General features: G+C 34.4%; 1 protein-coding gene across 1 annotated transcript in view; it reads right to left on the reverse strand.

The window, feature by feature from the left end:
* Positions 1-8,985: 8,985 nt before the first annotated feature.
* The window catches only part of LOC135832389 (probable G-protein coupled receptor No18), a 28,388-nt gene continuing 17,896 nt past the window's right edge, over positions 8,986-19,477 (reverse strand). The window contains exon 3 of the mRNA XM_065345607.1: positions 8,986-14,431. Coding sequence (XP_065201679.1) covers positions 13,063-14,431 — 1,369 coding nt within the window. The 3' untranslated portion in view covers positions 8,986-13,062. The remainder of the gene's footprint in view (positions 14,432-19,477) is intronic.

A 19,477-nucleotide genomic window follows, 5' to 3' on the forward strand; every position in this document is an offset into this window, starting at 1 on the left:
TTGATAGAGATATAACGTCAATGGCTGCGATACAGATTCCGTTGACAGAACGTTGCAATTTGGTTTTAAAAATTATGAATGACACTGATATAATTTTTTTTAAAAATAATTCGAACAGGAAGTCGAAAAAAAATGATGAAAAATCGGGTAATACGCAAGAAATTCTGTAAACGTCTCAGAAACGACTTGCCAACGATGATTTTTTTATTACGACTATGCTCGATTGTACGTGTCTATGTATTTACCTATTTTATTCTTCACCTAAAAATATGGACTAAGACAGCATTTTATTTTTTGAAATCATTATTCTAAAACCATGAACCCTGGCCTTCTCGAAACCATCACAGTTCAGGGCGTTACAAACCCACGTGCGCTGTACGTATAATGTATTTATCCTTAAAACATTTTTATTTTAGAAAAAAAAGTAGAATAATTATTGTATGTACGTACTTAGATATTATTTGTATTTTATCTTTGATCTCGAATGCAGGTAATCATATAAAGGTAAAAAATACATTCGCAATACGTATCAACGAGAATTGATATTTTTTCATTTAAGATTGCGAAATGTTTTTGCAACCAGTAGGTCTCTAGGTAGTAGGTACATATTATTTTGCGTCAAACTAGCGAATAATTTTCTCAAAATAATACCATAGCATAGGTAGGTACTAAGTAGTAAGTACGTAAACCTGCACTGAAAGAAATAAACAGTATTAGTTACATTGAAACGATGCACTCAGTGCATTAAAACGCAGTAATTTTGGTATAGGAATGAAACGCATTAATCAGTACATATTTAGAGAAGTAACTATTACACAGAAGTGCGGTAACCATTCCATCGCTTTTATTCAACAATATTTAAAAAGTGGGGGGGATTGGTACTATCAATTTCACGTTTCTCCGCACATCTAAATAATTCTCACTGCAACAAATTTTTCAAGAACTTACTTCCTAACGAAAATTTTCCGACCTAACCGGGATTCGAACCTGGGACCTTTCGTTCCTAACTACCTACACTTAACGACATGGCCGCGAGTAGAACATTTGATTCAGGCCCTCGAAGTATTTATAGGGTTTTCACTGTTGAAAAAAAAATGATTTCATTGCAGTATGGCGATGTACTCAGTGCATCGTTTACTGTATTCAGTAAATCACTACATGGTTCTCAGTCATGTTTAAGGAATGTAATCATTGCTTACTATACGATGTAATTATTACCCACCAAACGATGTTTTGAATACCATGTCTGCAGGACTGAGTCCCCAAAGAAATGTATTAAGAACATAGAAACGAATTTTGAAAAGTGATGCAATAAATCCATCCTAGCAGTGTACTCATTCCATCACTTGATGCATTCTCTGATTTAACCTATGTAATCATTACATCAAAACGAGGTAATTTGAAAATTACTGTACTGTGCAGTAACCATTGCATCAATTTCGGGACTGAATAAAGCGTTTTGAAAATCATTTCTTTCAGTGTGTGCATACTTACATGTACATTTATCTTGATAGCATTGTACATAGATTTCAAAAACATGGAATTTTAGCGCATACGACGCGACGTTGATTTTTTTCAAATTACGTACGAATTAATTCGGCAACGAAATATTCAAATTAGATTTAGCTTGAGGAGGAAATCAAGTTTTTTCCTAACAAATTTCGTGCGTAAGTTGCTCCGCGCCGGGCTATAGTTACTTGTTCTCGTATGTATTTCGAATAAATTGCCATAATTTTGTATAGACGTAAGCGCATAATAATTCTGTACGATCCCACGTTGACGACAATGATGACATTCAGTTTATGGTCTTATGTACATACATACATACATACATACATACATACATAGATTTAAACTTAGTCATTGTGGTGCCCGTTTTAAGTATACGTAGTCATTGTGGTGCCCGGTTTTGGGCTTGTGGCGCCCAAATCGGGCACCACAAGGTCTTTTTATATAAAACGATGCAGAATCGAGTGAAATGCACTCTAAGGTGAAAAAAAAATTTTTGAGGCAGGCACCACAAGTACCAAGTTTATGTATCGGGCACCTCTATGACTAACTATGATGAAAAATCCAAACTGCACCAAAACACCTTTATCATACATATATATGTGATCCTCTATGTACGCGGGCACCACAATTACCATAAAAGACCCGGGCACCACAAGGTACTAGGTACGTGTATTCATACATACTGTTTTATAACATGACATTATTTCAGCTGTTTGAAGCGTGTTGAAAAATTTACTTTTCAAATTTGACACTTCCTACATAAATTTTACTTACTCGTTTTCTAAATTGTCGTGGGTATGTTTAACGTTTTCAAGCGCGCTGCCGCTGTACAATTCCAAACGAAATTTTCCGCGAGAAAAAAAAACCGCGATGATACGTTGAAAGAAAGCCCTTTCTGAACTTTACGTAAATTATATTACACGCCTATGGTAAGAAATTTAAAGGTTTTCCGGTCTCGGGAAAATAATGGAATGCTATACAAAGGTTCATTCTGAGGCTTGTTTTTGCTGTGGTTAGTTCATACTTTACTACCGTATGCTGTTTTGTTGCGGTTGGATTGTTTTTTAAAGCTGGTTTATACTCGTATATATGGATGGAATATTTTATGCCAACTTTCCAGCATTTTCTTGGTAAAACGATTCTTGTATTTGCGTATGATTGACGATATAAAAGGTGTGAATGTGAAGTGAAAAAATTCTTCGTGTAAGTGAAACGTTTCTAAAGCTGTGAAGCTTACACCTACTTATCAATATGTACCTACTTACCTGCCTACCCTACATGTTTTATAGATAGGTATTCCTGGAAATTTTAGTTTCTTGAAATGTTCGCGAAAATTCGGCATTGTGGAAAGATTTGGTCAGAAAAGTTTGCGAGAAATTTTGATGGAAGTTGGAAGTTTCATGAGAAGAAAATTAATTTGGGAAAATCTTTGCCCGTGTAGGCCGTTCGTTGATGCTTATAATCTAGCGATAAAAAATCACAAAGATGTACGAGTGCCATAATACAGGTGTGAAAGATGTTCATTTTTTTATCGAGCTACCCAATATTTCATTTATATTTTATTAATCGATTTTTCAGGAAAATTGACCTTTTACCTTGAATACATCACGAGATTTTGGGCCATTGTTCATGAGAGAAAGTCACGAACTCGGGAAGTTTAATGCACTATGTAAATGTGCAAGCAGAATTATCTATTTGTGGCAGGAAAATGAGTGTACTTAGACTTACTGCACGTACCCTCCAGAATTACCTATTCTATTCTTCGAGCGAATATCTTTTCAGACTGAGAACGTTGAGAATACATATTTTCAATAATAAACTGTTTTAATGAATCATGAAAAAGACTTAGTACATATTTCGATCCTAGGACTGACAGTAAATTAAAGTACGCATGCGAATGCGGTGCTGAAAACGCGCTTTCATATTTTACGTAGGTAATGAAAAATATCTCACAATGCAAGCACCCATAAAAACGCTCACTTTCGGTGCTTGTAATTGTAATATACTAGGTTGTGGAAGGGAAAATTATACCTTGATTTTTCAAGCTTTCTGCCTTGATGGCTTTTATTTGAAGAGCTCAATTCCAAAATGTGCTTTGTCCCAGATTTTTATTTTTGGCAAATCAAAAACAAAATTCGTGCACACACAAAGATGTTTTAATGTCATTTTTCAATATCAGACAGTGTAGTGTAAAGTATTCCGAAAATTTTCCCTGCAATTTTTTTTTTCAAAATGACACCTCTTTGTTCAATCTGTGTACGAAGTCGCGAAAAATGGGACTAAGCACGTTTTGGAACTGCATACAGATTAGTTTCAAAAATTATCACGTTGAAATGCAGTACTTGGCACGTTTTGGACTGGTACAATGTTTTGTTAGGTAATGGACTACTGCACCCTATTGGACTTGGCACTTTTTGGAGTGGTAGTTTGGTTGAATAGTTGAATAAAACAAATTTTTTCATGACATTTTGCCGGCAAAAACAAAAAATTTTTTAATCAAATCTAACGCCAAGTGGTACGTGCGGCGGCATATTCCCGCGCGTACTGATCCCCAGTATCTTCAAATTTATTCTCAAATATGTACTCAATTTAAAAAAATTTGAAAAAAATCATTTTGAATAATTTAAATTTTGCACAAAAATTCATTATAATATATTTCAAAAGAAAAAAACTTTTGTCAAAAATCAACTTTAAAAAAAATCGAAATTGTAAAAAAAATATGAAAAAAATTGAAAAAATTTTTTGCCTGAGGTCTCAATCGAACTGCCTACCTTCCGTTCTGCAATCCATCATCACTGCCACAGGGCTGGCGCTACGGATTATTATTCCGTGTTTTCAAACTGCATACAAGCTCAAACAGTGACGAAAACTACTCTCTCATCATGCATAAGCATACATGTATGTACATACGTATAAAAGGTGCCCCTTTTGCTGCAGATTGACGATTTTGATCAAAATATTGGACTAAGCACTTTTTGGAATTGTAAAAAAAAATGAAGAGGTTTTCGATGCCCTGGATAGAGGCGTTACAGGCTAATTTTTGGCTCGTTGACATCCTCCCTTTGTGAGTGACGATCTAAACTACAGAATTCCGTCAAAAAACGTATTTTTTTTTTTTTGGACAAAGCACATTTTGGAATTGAGCTCTTCATTTATTTGTGTGAACTTTTTTTGTTTTTTGCCGTTTTTTTTTTTCAATTCCCACCCTTCGAAGTTTATACTTTTCACTGAAAAAACGGTGCTTGTCAAGTGTCACTTTTTTAAATGAAGCGTAGTGGTATAGCCGAGTCCCTTATTTCAAAAATTGACATAAGTTTTTCCAGTGTTTGTACGTTTTTTGAAATCTTTCTTGATAAGGAATAAAAAGTATCTCTCTCTACCTACTCAGAGTTGGATGAAATCGCGGAAAATTTTTTTAATTGTAAGTTACGTATATTACAAAATTATTTCGAACGATTTAAAAATGTAAGTCTGCTGCTCAAAGTACCTTCAGTTTTAAAATTGATTTTGAACTCAAATAGAAAGTTTATGCGACATTGCAATTAGGGAAATTTTTAGAAAGAATATTATTCTACGTATTTTTTTTTAGCTTATATACTTATGCCTAATTATTTCGCATCACACAAATGCCTTCCTTCCTCCCTCTTCGTAATGCGTCTCTGAAAAGCTGTATGTATAGGGTGTGTAGGTAATTTTGTTGACAGAAAGATGATCGAATTTTGATTTGTTTGTTTTGCTCTCATGCTCCTAAATACATAGATAAGTTCAACTAACTTACGAGAATACAATAATCCTCCAAAAAAAACTCTTCAAAAAAGAATTACACCCCGCCCTCTCCACGATTCCTAATGAACCTACTCCATGAACAAAAATTAAAAATTTCAGTAAGAAAATGTTATGATATCATGGTGGAATCCGCCCCTAAGAAAAACAACCTACCACTTCACCATTTATCGTATAAGACAATCTATGAAACAGCTAATGAGCCAAAAATTTGGGGGCTGACAAATCTTCCACACTCCAGAGTCAAGATGGATTACTAAACTCATTTGAGGGATCTGTCCGCCCAAATTTTTGGCTCATTAGCTGTTTCATAGATTGTCTTATACGATAAATGGTGAAGTGGTAGGTTGTTTTTCTTAGGGGCGGATTCCACCATGATATCATAACATTTTCTTACTGAAATTTTTAATTTTTGTTCATGGAGTAGGTTCATTAGGAATCGTGGAGAGGGCGGGGTGTAATTCTTTTTTGAAGAGTTTTTTTTGGAGGATATCAGTACTTTTTTCCATATTATTGTGATGAAGTGTTTAATCTAATTAATGAAAATAGCATTGGTGGCAGGAGCATGCAGAGAGTGGACAGATTACTGGACATTTGTCATTAAACTGACTGGAATAAAAACAGTGGGTTTTCAAGAGTGATGGGGGAAGGGGTTGACCAAAAATTTGCCGATCAGTTAAAAAAAGACTTTCAATTTTGTCAAATAAAATGACAAATAGCAAATATAAATCTCTAAAATGAAATGAGAGATGAAATGACAAGTTTACCAATAATTGATGAAAATACCTATTAAAAAAATTATTATTTTCCTTTTTGAATTTTTTGAAGTTTCAAAATGGAATTTTTTAGTTCAGGAAAAGGATAGAAAAAATAGCTGAGTGATGCGAGTGAAAAAACGTTCAAAAATTCAAGAGGTGAAAAACAATGCGTTTTTCAGGTTCCATTTTTTGGCTTCAAAATTTTGGAATTTAAATGTCAACTTTAAAAAAATTTAAATTTTGAAAATGAAAACGAAAACCAAACAAACCTGAACAAAGTAAAGCAAAACGTCATTTCAAGAAGTAAAAAAAAAACATGTTTTTTCAGGTGAAAAAATGTATCTTGTTTGTTTTAAATAAATTTGCGTAATGAAATTTTTTCCATGTTTACTTTAAAAAAAAAAAAATGGGCAAAAGAAAATTTGTACTTTAGGAAGTGAAAAACAACGTTTTTTTACAATTTATTTTTAAAAATTGAACATGTTAAATAAAAATCATATTGAAAAAATCAGCTTACAAAATTAAAAATTGAAAAAAAATTTTGATTCTGATGGGGTTTGAACCCGAGTCTACTGCGTGGCGAGCGGAAGCTTAAATCATTCAGCCACTAGGCTGTTCAACGTTTTAGCGCATTTCAACTGCATACAACGCCGCCAACACGTGTTGTGCTTCAAAGTTAACGGTCACTTTGATATTGAGCATTTTATGCACAATAATAATGATTATTGCGCATAAAACCAAAGCTCCGTTTACTTTGAAATTAGTAAAAGGCACTTTTACCATGTTCAGAGTATATTTGAACAAAATTTCAGCGTTATTGGTGCAGTATTCGAAGCTGTAGCTTTGTCTAAAGAATCAAAAATGGCGAAAATTAGTATTATTAATTTACTGTTTCTTTAGACAAAGCTACAGCTTCGAATAGGGCACAAATCACGCTGAAATTTTGTTCAAATGTACTTTCAACATCGTAGATGTGCCTTTTGATGTACGTACATCTATCCCAGCTTTGGTTTGATTGTACTTTGGATAAATATGCTGCTCGTTTTTTCAAAATTTGTCATTTTTCAGCATCTTTAGACTCCACTCAAGCTTGATGTAATTGGGCTACAAAGCTCAATTTTTGCATGAACATCAAGTTTGTGGTGGAGAAGTGCCTTTTGATATTTTGGGTCAATTTTGAAAATTTTTGGGGCCCAAAAAGGGGGGGTGCAGGGTCAATTTTCAAAAAATTTACAATCTTTTGCTTTTAGTCAGTAATGGTTGACAAATCGAAGCTGTATTCCAAATTTCATCAAAATTGGTTCGGCCAATCCTTCAAACTTTGAGTAAGTGTTGAAGAACAATTTCGCCAAAATAACAAAAAAATGGCTACTTGAAACTTTGCGAATTTTTATCGTACAAAAATTATTCTTATATATTCTGAAAGGTCTTTGAAAAATAAGAAAAAAAGTATCTATGCGTTTTTTGAATAAACGCATAGTTTTTGAGAAAATTGCGTTGGAAATATTCTGGGTACACTGTCTATAATTCTGGGCTAACATTATGAAATGATTTGAGAATATAACTCCGTCTGGCGTTGCGCCGCCTACGGTAACGCGTTTCATGACGCGTTTGAAACCGTGGGAGGGCGGGGTGGCAACGCTACCGCGTCGCCTGATTTTATCACCTCATGGGTGTCCAATAAGTCATTATAGCGTCACTGGAAAACTAGGTACTAAATTCGTTTCTCAGTACTCAACCATCAAGGTCCGAAATGGAAAATTATAGGCTTTGGTGCTAAAAGATGTATATGGTGAAAAACTAATTTTAGCAAATAAGTTATACATAGTTTTATTCTATCTATACCTCATCAGTCATCAGATGTAGTAGTTTAGCTTCAATTTTCAACTTACAAATTTCAAAATATTCCTGATGCTACCAACTACACTTGTTTTGAGGAGAGAGAATCACGAAGAGAGGAGAGGAGGAAAGGAGAATACCGTGAAAGAATTATTGCAGTCTGTGCGATGAGTTTGAAACATGAAATATATTTTTCTGAAGATAGGAGTAAATAAAACAAAATACTTACTTGACCATCGAGGCAATTCTTTCGTTCCCATCCTCCTATGTAGCTTTATAGGGTAGATATTCCATTCCAAATTGTCAACTTGTTTAAAATGCAACTCGAAGCAACTTTCAGAAGAAAAAGAATGAAGAATAATCAAATACGCAGCAATCGAATCGTCAAGTTTTCGTTTTTTCTTTTTCTTTTTCTTTGTAGAATACGAGAGTAGGTAGAATTGAATTTGAATTCTCCGTAGGATGTGTCGGTCGCGTCGCGTCCTCGCATCGCGTATTTCAATATTGACATTATTACGCTACGTTATACATAGATGTTGTATATGTGAGATTATTTTGGAAATTTACAACTAATAAGCTGTGTGAACGGAAATTTGAACCTTTGAGCTATAAAGCTTCCTTATTTTGTTAGGTACGGCAAGCTCTTGGGAAATTGTAAAAAAAGAACTTATTTTTTTCGTACCGCCTACGCATATAATAGGAAGTCGATTATAGCTACTTAAATTGCCAATTGCATTAATCCTTGAGCTAGTTATAGTTTGAAGCTTTTCGCCATGCGATGGCCTCTTACAAGTAATAATCATTTTGAGCTCGAGTTCTTCGTTTGAGATTTTTTATTACGATGATTTTTTTCGCTCTCTTTTTCGTTGCCGACTGAACAATACGTTGTGTAATTTGCGGCGTTGATTGAGCCCGCGCTTATGATACCATCGCCATAATTAATTTAAAACATCGTTGATATCATTTTTTTACACGCGAGTTTGGCCAAGTAACATAATCGTAAAGTTAACTCGAAATCGTAAAACGTCGACCATTAATGAAAAATCGCGTATCGTTCTTGTGAAACGGGTCACTCGCAAACAGGAGAACAAAATAGACGAGTTTTTTTATTTTCTGGAATTCGTATATTAAAAACATACACATTAAGTAGGTAGGTAATCTTTAAGCGTACAATCTATAAGTAAGTACTAAATATATAATTTATTTTTATATATAATAGGTATCACAAATGAGATCAAACCTAACACAAAGAATGATAACTTGAAACAATTGGTACAAAATTTTGATCTAAAATAAAACACGCAGGATGTTTTAGTTTTTTCACGAATTGGCACAATATTCATAGCACGAGCGTACTACTGAAAGTTAAAATAAAAAGAAAAAAAAATCATATAAAAAAAAGAAGAATAAGTAAAGAGAATACTTCGACACAACACATTCACAATTTCACATACTTTTGCACTCGTTTACACATTTACAAACATACGAAACAAATTCGTCGACACATAAAAACAAAAAATTAAAAAAATACATTACAAAAAAAGTAATGTTAAAATGTAAAATATTAGTAGGAACTTGGAAAAAAAAGTTAAAAAGTGTAGGTATATTTGATTACACCAAATAAATAATGACGCAAAATACATAGCTGCGATTCGATTCCATTCGATTCCACATACGAAAAATAAAGCAAAGGTAGTTTTACAGTTGGTAAAAAAAAAAAAAGGTCAACTATTAGGTATAAATTATGATTTTGTTGTTATATACATATTTCAAAACCGATAATGATTAACTTAGGTATACAATAAGGTACCTATAGGTATTGTTTTTGTTTTCTTTTTTTCCAGGGACTATGACCTTTGTTGTGCTTGGTTCATTGCTTCGTTATAATATCGATCATCTTTTAGTTTACTATATAAATATGTATTAAGTTAATTATAATTATAGAATCGCAACATAATTTGGCAAAAAAGAATATGCTAGAAAAATTCATTTGAGAACTCGTTAAGTATAAGTAAGAATTTTGCTACGTTTTCCAATAGACTCGAACTCGTTCTGTTTTTACCGTCATCGTTTATAGCAAACGGTGTCAAAAAAGTTGATCAACCTAATAACTTAGGAGTAAATTTCCCAGTTTCATAATACTTGTATGTACTTATTCGTTACGCGACGTCATAGTTGCATTTAAAATTTTCAATGATTCCCAAAAAAAGTGGACGAAATGAACTTGGGAAACGTTTCTTTTACTGTGAATATTGATTTGTGTGAGAGGAACGAAATAGTTCTGTAATTTTTTAGTTGTAATTTACTTGTTCGTTAATTACTCGTCTCGTATATTCGTAGACTTGCTATTATAGGTAGCTCGTTGATGCATAATTACTAGAAAATTTTCATCAAAGGGGAAACCCCTGTGTACAAATTCAATGTCACAACGTGTAGTACCTAATTGCATTTTGAGTGGGTTCAAAAATTAATTAAATTTTATTTCCGATGATTGTTATCGTACCTATAAAGCCAACTTTTCGGCATGAAGTACATACAATGTATCCATGTCAAAATTCAACTGTTTGTTACGATCGTTGTGAAACAATTTTTCAAGCGCATAAAAATGTCATTTTTGATAAAATATTACTAATCGTATAATTTAAAACATTATTCTTATTCGTATAAAAATTGGTACAACTTTGAACAGCATTGTGGAAAATTTACGCACGTGAAAAAATTGATCTGATAAATAAAAATTCAACGACGCCGACGCCGACGTATCTTTTTACGGTTAAATGCAATTTGTGGAAAAATTTCGAGTTAACGTTACTCGGTATTATTGTATTTTTGAGGCTGTAAATGTGATCGTATCGAGTTTGAAGGAAGTTTTCTTGTATTTGGTATTCTCGTATCCTACCGAGTTGGTATGTTCGTTAAAATATCATCGTTACAGTTGCGTTGTAAATAGCGATGTGTAGACTTGGTCGGTTGAAAAATTATCAGAAAAGTCGAAACGGTTAGGTACTCCCGAAATAAAAAAAAAAAAAATACTCAAATCGCGATTAGAAGATAGACACACGCAAGCGCAATCAAAATTGAAATTTCGACTTGGAAAAATTCCTCTATATAGTTTACGAAACTAATATTATAATAGGTAGATGAAAATAGGTACATAGCTTAAAGATGCCGATAATATAAACATAAGCAGAATCGAAGTATAGGATTATGAAATAGGAAAATTCTGCTCTTTGGTATCAAATTATCGGTCCACAATAAATAATATAACCTCCTGAATTGAAAAGTTTACGCTTAGGTATTTTTAGTACAGGGTTCCTTTTTTCAAACGATTGATATAACATAGAAAAATTCTTAAATTAAAAGGATTCGTTCAAAAAAAAAAGGAAAAAAGGTATTTTATAAATATCATTTACGAATAATATGTTTAAAATCACAGAGAAAAAAAAACTAGAATCTCGAGAACTCTCCGCTCATTACGCGACGATGGTAATTTTATTTATAAACTGTTCCCGATACTTGGCAGATATTCGAATGATTCGGCGTAGTCGAGTTTTTAAATACGAGGAAACGAAGAAGAAACAACGAAATAAGAAGAAAACGATTAAGTAACTAGAATGACGTAGTTATGTATAAATTTTGGTCCACATAATTGCCGAATCTTTAAAGAAGCATAATAATTAGGTAGGTAGGTTACCTATCAACCTATACGTATCATGTGTAAGAAAGTACAGGTTAAAAAGAACAGGCGATTCAATTAATATTCAGGAGGTGTTAACATTGTGGTGGTTCTTTTTATTCTGGTGGTTATTTTTTGCTCCCTTCTCTACACCTAAGTAGTTGACAATATTTATGGAGAAAAAAAATGCTACAAAATTTCTGTTTTCTGATTGCGAAAAGAAAAATGACAAAAAGATGCTTAAAATTGAAAAAAAAAAATTCTAAAATGCAAGATCTTTCTCTAAAATTTTTCTATTTCTTCACGGAGAAATGGTTCTGCAAATTTTTGACTCTTTTCAACAAGACATGTGGGAAGTTGACACCTAAAATTAAAGGATTGAAAAAAATGAAAGACTCTTTCACAACTTGTCAGTTTCATTTCCTTGAATAGGAAAACGGTTTGAACTTTGGCGTGTTCTCACAAAAAAGAAGTCGAAGGGAGAGAAAGAAGGAGAAAAAGAAGATTTTCTCATTACTTCCACTCGTCACCATTCATTCCTTTGTAATTGATTTTAGATGAAATTTGAAGTTATTTTTAAAAATGAATTCGTTTTGTAAAATTTGTTTTATAGTATTTATACGTCCCTCTCGGCTCTCACGTCAGTTCTAGAACAACCTTTAAAAATATTTCCTTTTTTACTGATTAATCGCCTTGATGTTCTCGCTTTATTTTTCATTGAATGTTCTGAAACTATTTAAAGCACTCTCCGTTAAAAGAAACCAGATAGAAATTGATGCGAATCATCACTCAAAATTTTTCAATTTTTTTAACGATTAAAATTTTCATAGTTTGCTACGGAGCAGATTAGAATCACTTGACCTCTGTTTCTGAGGAAAGCAAAACTACTATAATTTATTCCCTATATAAAAATCGTCAACTTTAGGAGTAGCAGGATAAGATGTAGTAAAGTTTTAAGAATTGAAAAATAAGAACCACCTAAAACTAACTTGACAATGGGCATTAGTCGTACACATATATCGACATCGTTCATCACAAAAAAAGTAGGTAAGTCGAATAGTAAAAAAAAAATAATAATAATAATAAACAAACCACACGTCGAACATCATCAACACGAGTACCTACAGTACACCGAGTAATACACAGAAAGAAACAACTAAATACGAGTACATTTAGTAGGTATGTATATTATTCAACCATCCTTTACGGCAACGTACTACACGCTGCTTGATCTCCTCGACTTGAAAGCTTCAGCTGTACAGTCAGCAATAAAATCCATAACACTCACTCGTATTCTTACAGGCGAATTTGCCTGAAGTACACATCCATCTCAAACTCGATCCTTTGGCTGTAAGAGCGCGAACTAGGCGTTCGTCTGTCGCTGCGGAGGAGACGATATCATCGTGACCAAGAGAGAGAGACAGAGAAAGAATAAGAGACGCGTACAGTACAATAGAAGAAGTTTCTATAAAAAGTACCACGTTGGCAAAATGACTAGATTTCTTCGACGATATCGCTTATTGAGGCGGCCGACGTCGAACGATGATTAGACCCGCTGCTAGCATTACTGGAAAAGGAACTTCGACTAGTATCTGTTTCCAAGGCGATTTCCGGTAGGTGCAATGCTGTCTGATTTCCCGTTTCTATTTTAGTCACGCTCCACACCTTGCTCAAAATAGAAACGGCTTTTTGAAAAAACGCTGGACTTTTGTTAGCTGGTACGCACTCGATTTCGTTGCCGGTCAACGAGATGAGTAAATCGGTGTTCTTTTTGGCCAGTTCCGGATTATTGTAGATGGGACGTTTTTTCATGGATTTGCTGCGTCGCACGGCGTTCAAGTTATCGTAAAAACTGGTTCGACGTTTTGAGATACGAAATAACTTACAGAGTTCTCGATGGATGCGTCGATTACGGTGGGCGAATATGAACGGCGAGACGACAGCGTTCGACGACAGTGACAGGATACCTAGCTGTTTGACGAAATGCGGCAACATGATTTTGCCCAGTAACGGAGAATGAATGAGTATCATCAGCGTAAACGGAAGCCAACAAAATAACGCCATCACGATGACCAAAGCCGAGATTCTGGCCGCTCTGGTTTCTTCGCGATACCGGAACATGCTAGCGTTGGATATACGATGCCGTAATGAGTTCACAATCGAGCTAGATGTACTCTTGAGGCTGCTCTTGGTAGACGAATGATGTAACGGCCTGGGCAACTCGACGTTGGCAAATTTCTTATCGTTTGGATCGAACTCGACTGATTCGTGTATCGTGCTGACGATCGTATAATCTAGCGGCGCCTGTTCCGCGACGCAATTGCTAGCTGATCCGTTACGTTTGGTGCGTTGATTGTTTTCGTGGGCCGCCGAACAGATACTCATGTAGATCCAGCAAACAGCCACGAAAGGCACAACAAATACCAGAACCACGAATACTACAGGAAATGCCATCTTGTAAGCGTTTGGCAGAAAGTCGAAGCCACCGAATTGTTCAAAAGACGAGCAAGTTAACCACGTGCTTTTCTCGTTAACACTCAAGCTGCCTAAAACGCCGAATAACACCGAAATCGTCCACGAAACAGCCATCATTATAACTGACGTGGTGGCGTTGATCAACGAGTGATACCGTAACGGATCTATGACCGCGAAATACTGATCGATACCTATCATCAACACCGACAGTACCGTCGCAGTACATAAGGCAATAGCGATACCCTCCTTGATGGCACATATTGGAACGTAATTACAAGCCGCGAACTCGGCGCCTCCGGCGATCTTCCTCCAAACGTTGTCGAGCAACAATAAGGGCAGCAGTATCCAACAAGTTATCAAGTTGGTTATTAATAAGTTAATTACGAATCTGAAACAACACAAAAATACACATTTTTTTTTTTAGATATTTCGTATTGCCGCAATTTTTTGATTTTAATAGCTTACAAATACGTACACAAAACTTTTAATAAGTATTAGGTATACCTTAAACTAAAGTACTAGGCTTTATTGAGGCGCCGCAATCGTATTCAGCCACACGCCACGCCGGAAATCGTTAAATGTTTTATATTCGTTATAAAATTTTATAATTTTATGTAAATTTGCACCGATCTGACGACAACGGCCAAGGAAAATAACAATTAGTTTTTCATTGAGTAACTTTACAACTTCAAGTACATATTTGTGAAATTTTTTTAGCGGGATTTTCCAAATAAAATTAACGTTCTTGCGGATCGTTGAATCGTTAAAAATTGTGAGAGGAATGATGGTACTCATTCGAAAGACACGAATACATAATTATGTGTGTAGTAGGGGGAGGGTGTCAAGGGAAGTAAGGAGAGGTATTCAAAAAATTATAGGATATTCAAACTCAGGATCAACTCTGTAGTCTGTACTCTCAGAAACGTCAATAATTCTTAATTTTTGGTGGTTTGACCGTGTTTCAGCCGTTCAGAACACTTATGTGACCCACTCCGACAAAACCGACCATTTCGACGAAAAAAAGTTTCCGAAATAATGACGTTTAGAATAAATTTTAAGGGTTAAAAGATCAGATTTTTGAAAAAAAAAAAAACATTTCTTGAAATTTTGTCAGAGCGGGTCATATACAGTGAGAGATTCAGACTGATCAAATCGAAAAAAAGGTCAAATTTTGACCACCTGCATGAGTACTTTCAGATTGATAACGATGAATATAGCGCTTCACTTTTTGAAATTTTTTAAGATCTTGATAATAATTTAGATTTTTTCCCTTAGGGTTGTTGAGATATAAGGCAAAGTAGGTAGTTGTTTTTGTTTTTCGCTCAGGTAGGTACCTAGGTATGTGTAGTGTAGTAGTGTAGTGTAGTGTAGTCTTTTGACTACTACGCTGCTTCTCCCATTTGACCCGGAACATTGAAATTTACACGAGTTTATGAGGCTGTAGTTACATATAAGATCTTAAATTTGTATACCTATGTATTTCACTCAAATTGCTTTCTCCCAATTCTACCTCAAAAAAATTAGATAATTAATTTGTAAAATATATATGCAGGTGTTCTAATTATGGCTTATCTGTATAACCTTTTAAAATTTTAAACCGGCCAGTACCTAATCTTATACGTAAGAAACGCATGACGGGTGTCATTTATTCGGCACCTATAGTTTTTTATATTTCGAATTCCTATTCGAACAGATCACTATTTTTACACAGTCATAACTCATAAGTCACTAACGCTAATCGTCTCACGTTTAAATCAACTTTCAACCTATTCGTAGATGAAATTCCGACTCTCTTCCACATACAACACATAACGAAGCTTAATTAAGAACTGTAATTATCACTGTTACCGCGTGCCTTCGAAATTACGTAATGATTTTAACGACTCGATTCGAATCAACGGTTTTCTTGATTTTAAAGAAACCAAATCGCGCCTGTGTTTATTTCTGTTCACAATTTATCGATAAGGTTTGCCGCAAGGCCTTCGAGAAGCCAGATGAGGTTGTTAGGAATTTTGGATCACTTAGTGAAATGGCAAAATAATCGATGACTTTGCTGGAAACTGAACTTGGGAAGGGTACCTATGTTCTTATTATGTTTCAATTCACTGTGAGAGGAATGTAATGAATTTTGAGGATCATGACGTTGACAACTTTCGCATAAAATGAAAAGGTAAGCGTGGCCATGTTTTGTCACTGTTTCAAGATCATTGAACTGAGAAATACTGCATTGTCTAATTCAAGGTGCTATTATTTTGTTTCGAGTGATAACGATCATATTCGATCAGAAAAGAGTCATGAATCTATGGTAAAGGAATTTTTTAGGATAGGGATGTTCAGACTTTAAGCTTGAATGGACCGTTTCTTAGGATGAAGGAAAAAGTGAGGAGGTTAATCAGTAATGATGCTGAAAATGAAGAAGGATATTAGTTTAAATATTGCGTAGTTCTGTATTTTCGAGAGCTAAGTCCATCCATTTTTTTTCCATTTCGGTACACCCTGCAGTCCCTGCGCCCTTAATATCTTAAAATTTGCATTTCTTCAAACTATAGAAATGATGAAGAAAAAAAAACGAATCCATACATACACTCGATGTTTTGAAATATTCGTAAAGAATCTCATTTTTTTTTTAATAGCACCAGTTCGTAACGAAACAGGCGCGAGTCGTGAAAATATGCCTACACTATGTATACCTACAGTAAATTCACTTTTACCACGTGTTTCCAATTAAATTAAATCATTTTTGCCTATTCGAAGGGGGAAAAGTAATGATAATTTTAACGAAATTCTCGACTGGTTTGTCCTTAGAGGTGGAGATATCAACTAAACGTTTAATCTTGAGCAATATAATCAAGGTAAACACGTGATTTTTCGGCGACAGTGATACGATTTTATCGCTTTAATGTGATTTCATCGATGTAATTCGTGTTATAAATCATACGTGATCGAAAAATGATTGGATATTTAAAAAAGAAATTTTTTATGATATATTTTATAGGTAATTCAAATATTGCGCCATTTTTGATCGCAAAAAATTAACAATTTGTTGAAAGAGGAGAAAAAACAAAAAAAAATGGTTTTTAAAGTTGAAAAAAAAGGTACGATAAATTACACAACATAAAAGTGCAAACTCGTTGAATGATTTGAAGGCCTCAAATGTTTGATATAATGAACCAATCAATGAGTTAAAATGATCAATTATGATCAAATTGAATTTACATACCTTCTTTTGTTTAGGTTGTGAATTTTTTAATGAGCTTTATAACATTTTCCAAGATATTTTTAACTCAAACATGAAAACTTTCTCGTTTTTTTTTTCCTTTCTTTATTCTTGCACTAAGTAAAAAGTTATGTTCTTAATCTAAGAGAAAAAATTCCATAGGCGTATGAAAAATTACGAATTGCACCATTTTCATGTTACTTTCAACGCCATTTGAAGTACAAGAAAAATGCTCAGTTTTTATGTTCATCTCACGAGTCATTTAAAATCGCGTGTTAATCATCCAACGTGCCAAAAAAAACTCTCATTAATTTTTCAGCGCTTTTTTTTAGATAATGTGGCAGATTAATTATCCAAGTTACGTAAGTAAGTTAGCGATACATAGAATAGAAATGTTCGCTTATGGGTTTGATTGAATGAAACTGGTTGTTATAAAAGGTGTATGCAGATTGCGGAAAAGGTTAACCGAGACCTTGAAAATATCGCTTTTAGGTGAACGATTCTATTTTTTCTTTTTTTTCTCTCTCTCTCTCTCTTTCATTAATGCACACACAACGAGAACGACACATCCTCGCTATTGATAAACCGATTAAATTGATCGGTTTTTGCTATACACGAGACCTTAATGCGAATGCGAAACAATTCGCAAACAATGAACAATGCTATTTTGGTCGACCAATGTATACCTACGAGTTTTACCTACCTAGAGCTACTGTATGCCGTCGTCGTCGACCAAGTTCATCTCTTCTATTTAAAACGAGCTAGGTATCGGCTGGAATTCGTAGAAATGATCGAAACGTGCAAACTTGAAATTGGAAGTCTATAGGTAGGTAACTCGAAACCATAAACTTTTTCAATTTGCATTCGTCACCGGCCGGAAAGTTGAAGTGAAAAAAGAGGGTTTAATTGGCCATCGTTGCATGAAAGTTGTCGTAAAAGTGTCAAAATTTTAAAAAAAAATCCAACGAAGGTTTGATGCAAAACTTGGCTGGTTAAACGAAAGCGAAAATATGAATGAACCGGAGACCGACCTCATTAGTATTAAAAAAAAACTCGAGTCGAGTTATGATGTCGGAACGTTTTACGTCACAGAAGATCGTTTTTCACCGACAAACATATGATTCGAAACTGACGATTTTCTTGAATCGAGCATCACAAATATTATCCAGGTTCGGTGCGCTCATAAAATTAAATAATGACTCGCACTTCCGTCTATTGTGATGACGTGAAGTAATTCTGCTATGTAGTAGGTAGGTACATTGTAGACGTCACCAATGAAGACAAAAGAATTCAATGGCCGACGAAAGCGAATTTTCAAGTGCACCGTAACCGTACGGTACCTCTATGTAAGTTTGGCCTGGGTTCAGATAATGTCGAGCAAGAGGTGTAGGGCGGAACGGTCTTGTGCTGTGTTTAATCTTACATTATACTATCTCTGCAGTATATATGTTCGATATGTATGCTTTGAAATGCTTACGAAGCCTTTGAAATTCGGCTTAACTTCAAGTACCTACTACATATACTGCCACGAAAATATAAATTAATTCGATGACATTTTCAAGTAATCAGTGTTACAATACTGTGCGCCAAAGTATCTTATTACCTTTATATTCGTAGTTGGAAATCTCACTCGAGTTAACCAACACCTACCTAACTATGCTACTATGCATAAATCTATTTCCCATGTGTGGAACATTAGGTACCGTTCACAGGACGCCAATAGGTACATTATATGTAGGATTTAAGTGTATAAAATTATACATTTGTTACATCATTTTACACACAGAATTTATTATTTGAACAGAATATCTAGAATGAACCGATAATCGAACTAATAATCCCCACCTTATTCGAGCTTATCTATGCTTGGTTAATACGCGAGGTATTTAGTATGTTGATACAAGAGAGCTTTTTAAATTTAATGTGTACAAAAGAGAGAGACAGAGAGTGAAAAAAAACATACTCGCGTCAATTTGACAAACCCGAGTATTTGATAAAACCTCATGTATGGCAAAGAAATTACTCGAAAGATTACCGAGGCTCGCGTTACCATTTGTATTATATAACCAGATTAACATACGAGTATGTAATCGATCAACATTTCGGACACGAGCGAGTAAAATTTTTTTTCATAGATATCCAATTTGAGGAGATTACAGGTGTTTTGAGTAAACACATAGGTACTACGTACGTACGTAGCCTATTCGTATACGATTT

This window comes from Planococcus citri, chromosome 1 (assembly GCF_950023065.1).
Source record: "Planococcus citri chromosome 1, ihPlaCitr1.1, whole genome shotgun sequence".
Lineage (NCBI taxonomy): Eukaryota > Metazoa > Arthropoda > Insecta > Hemiptera > Pseudococcidae > Planococcus > Planococcus citri.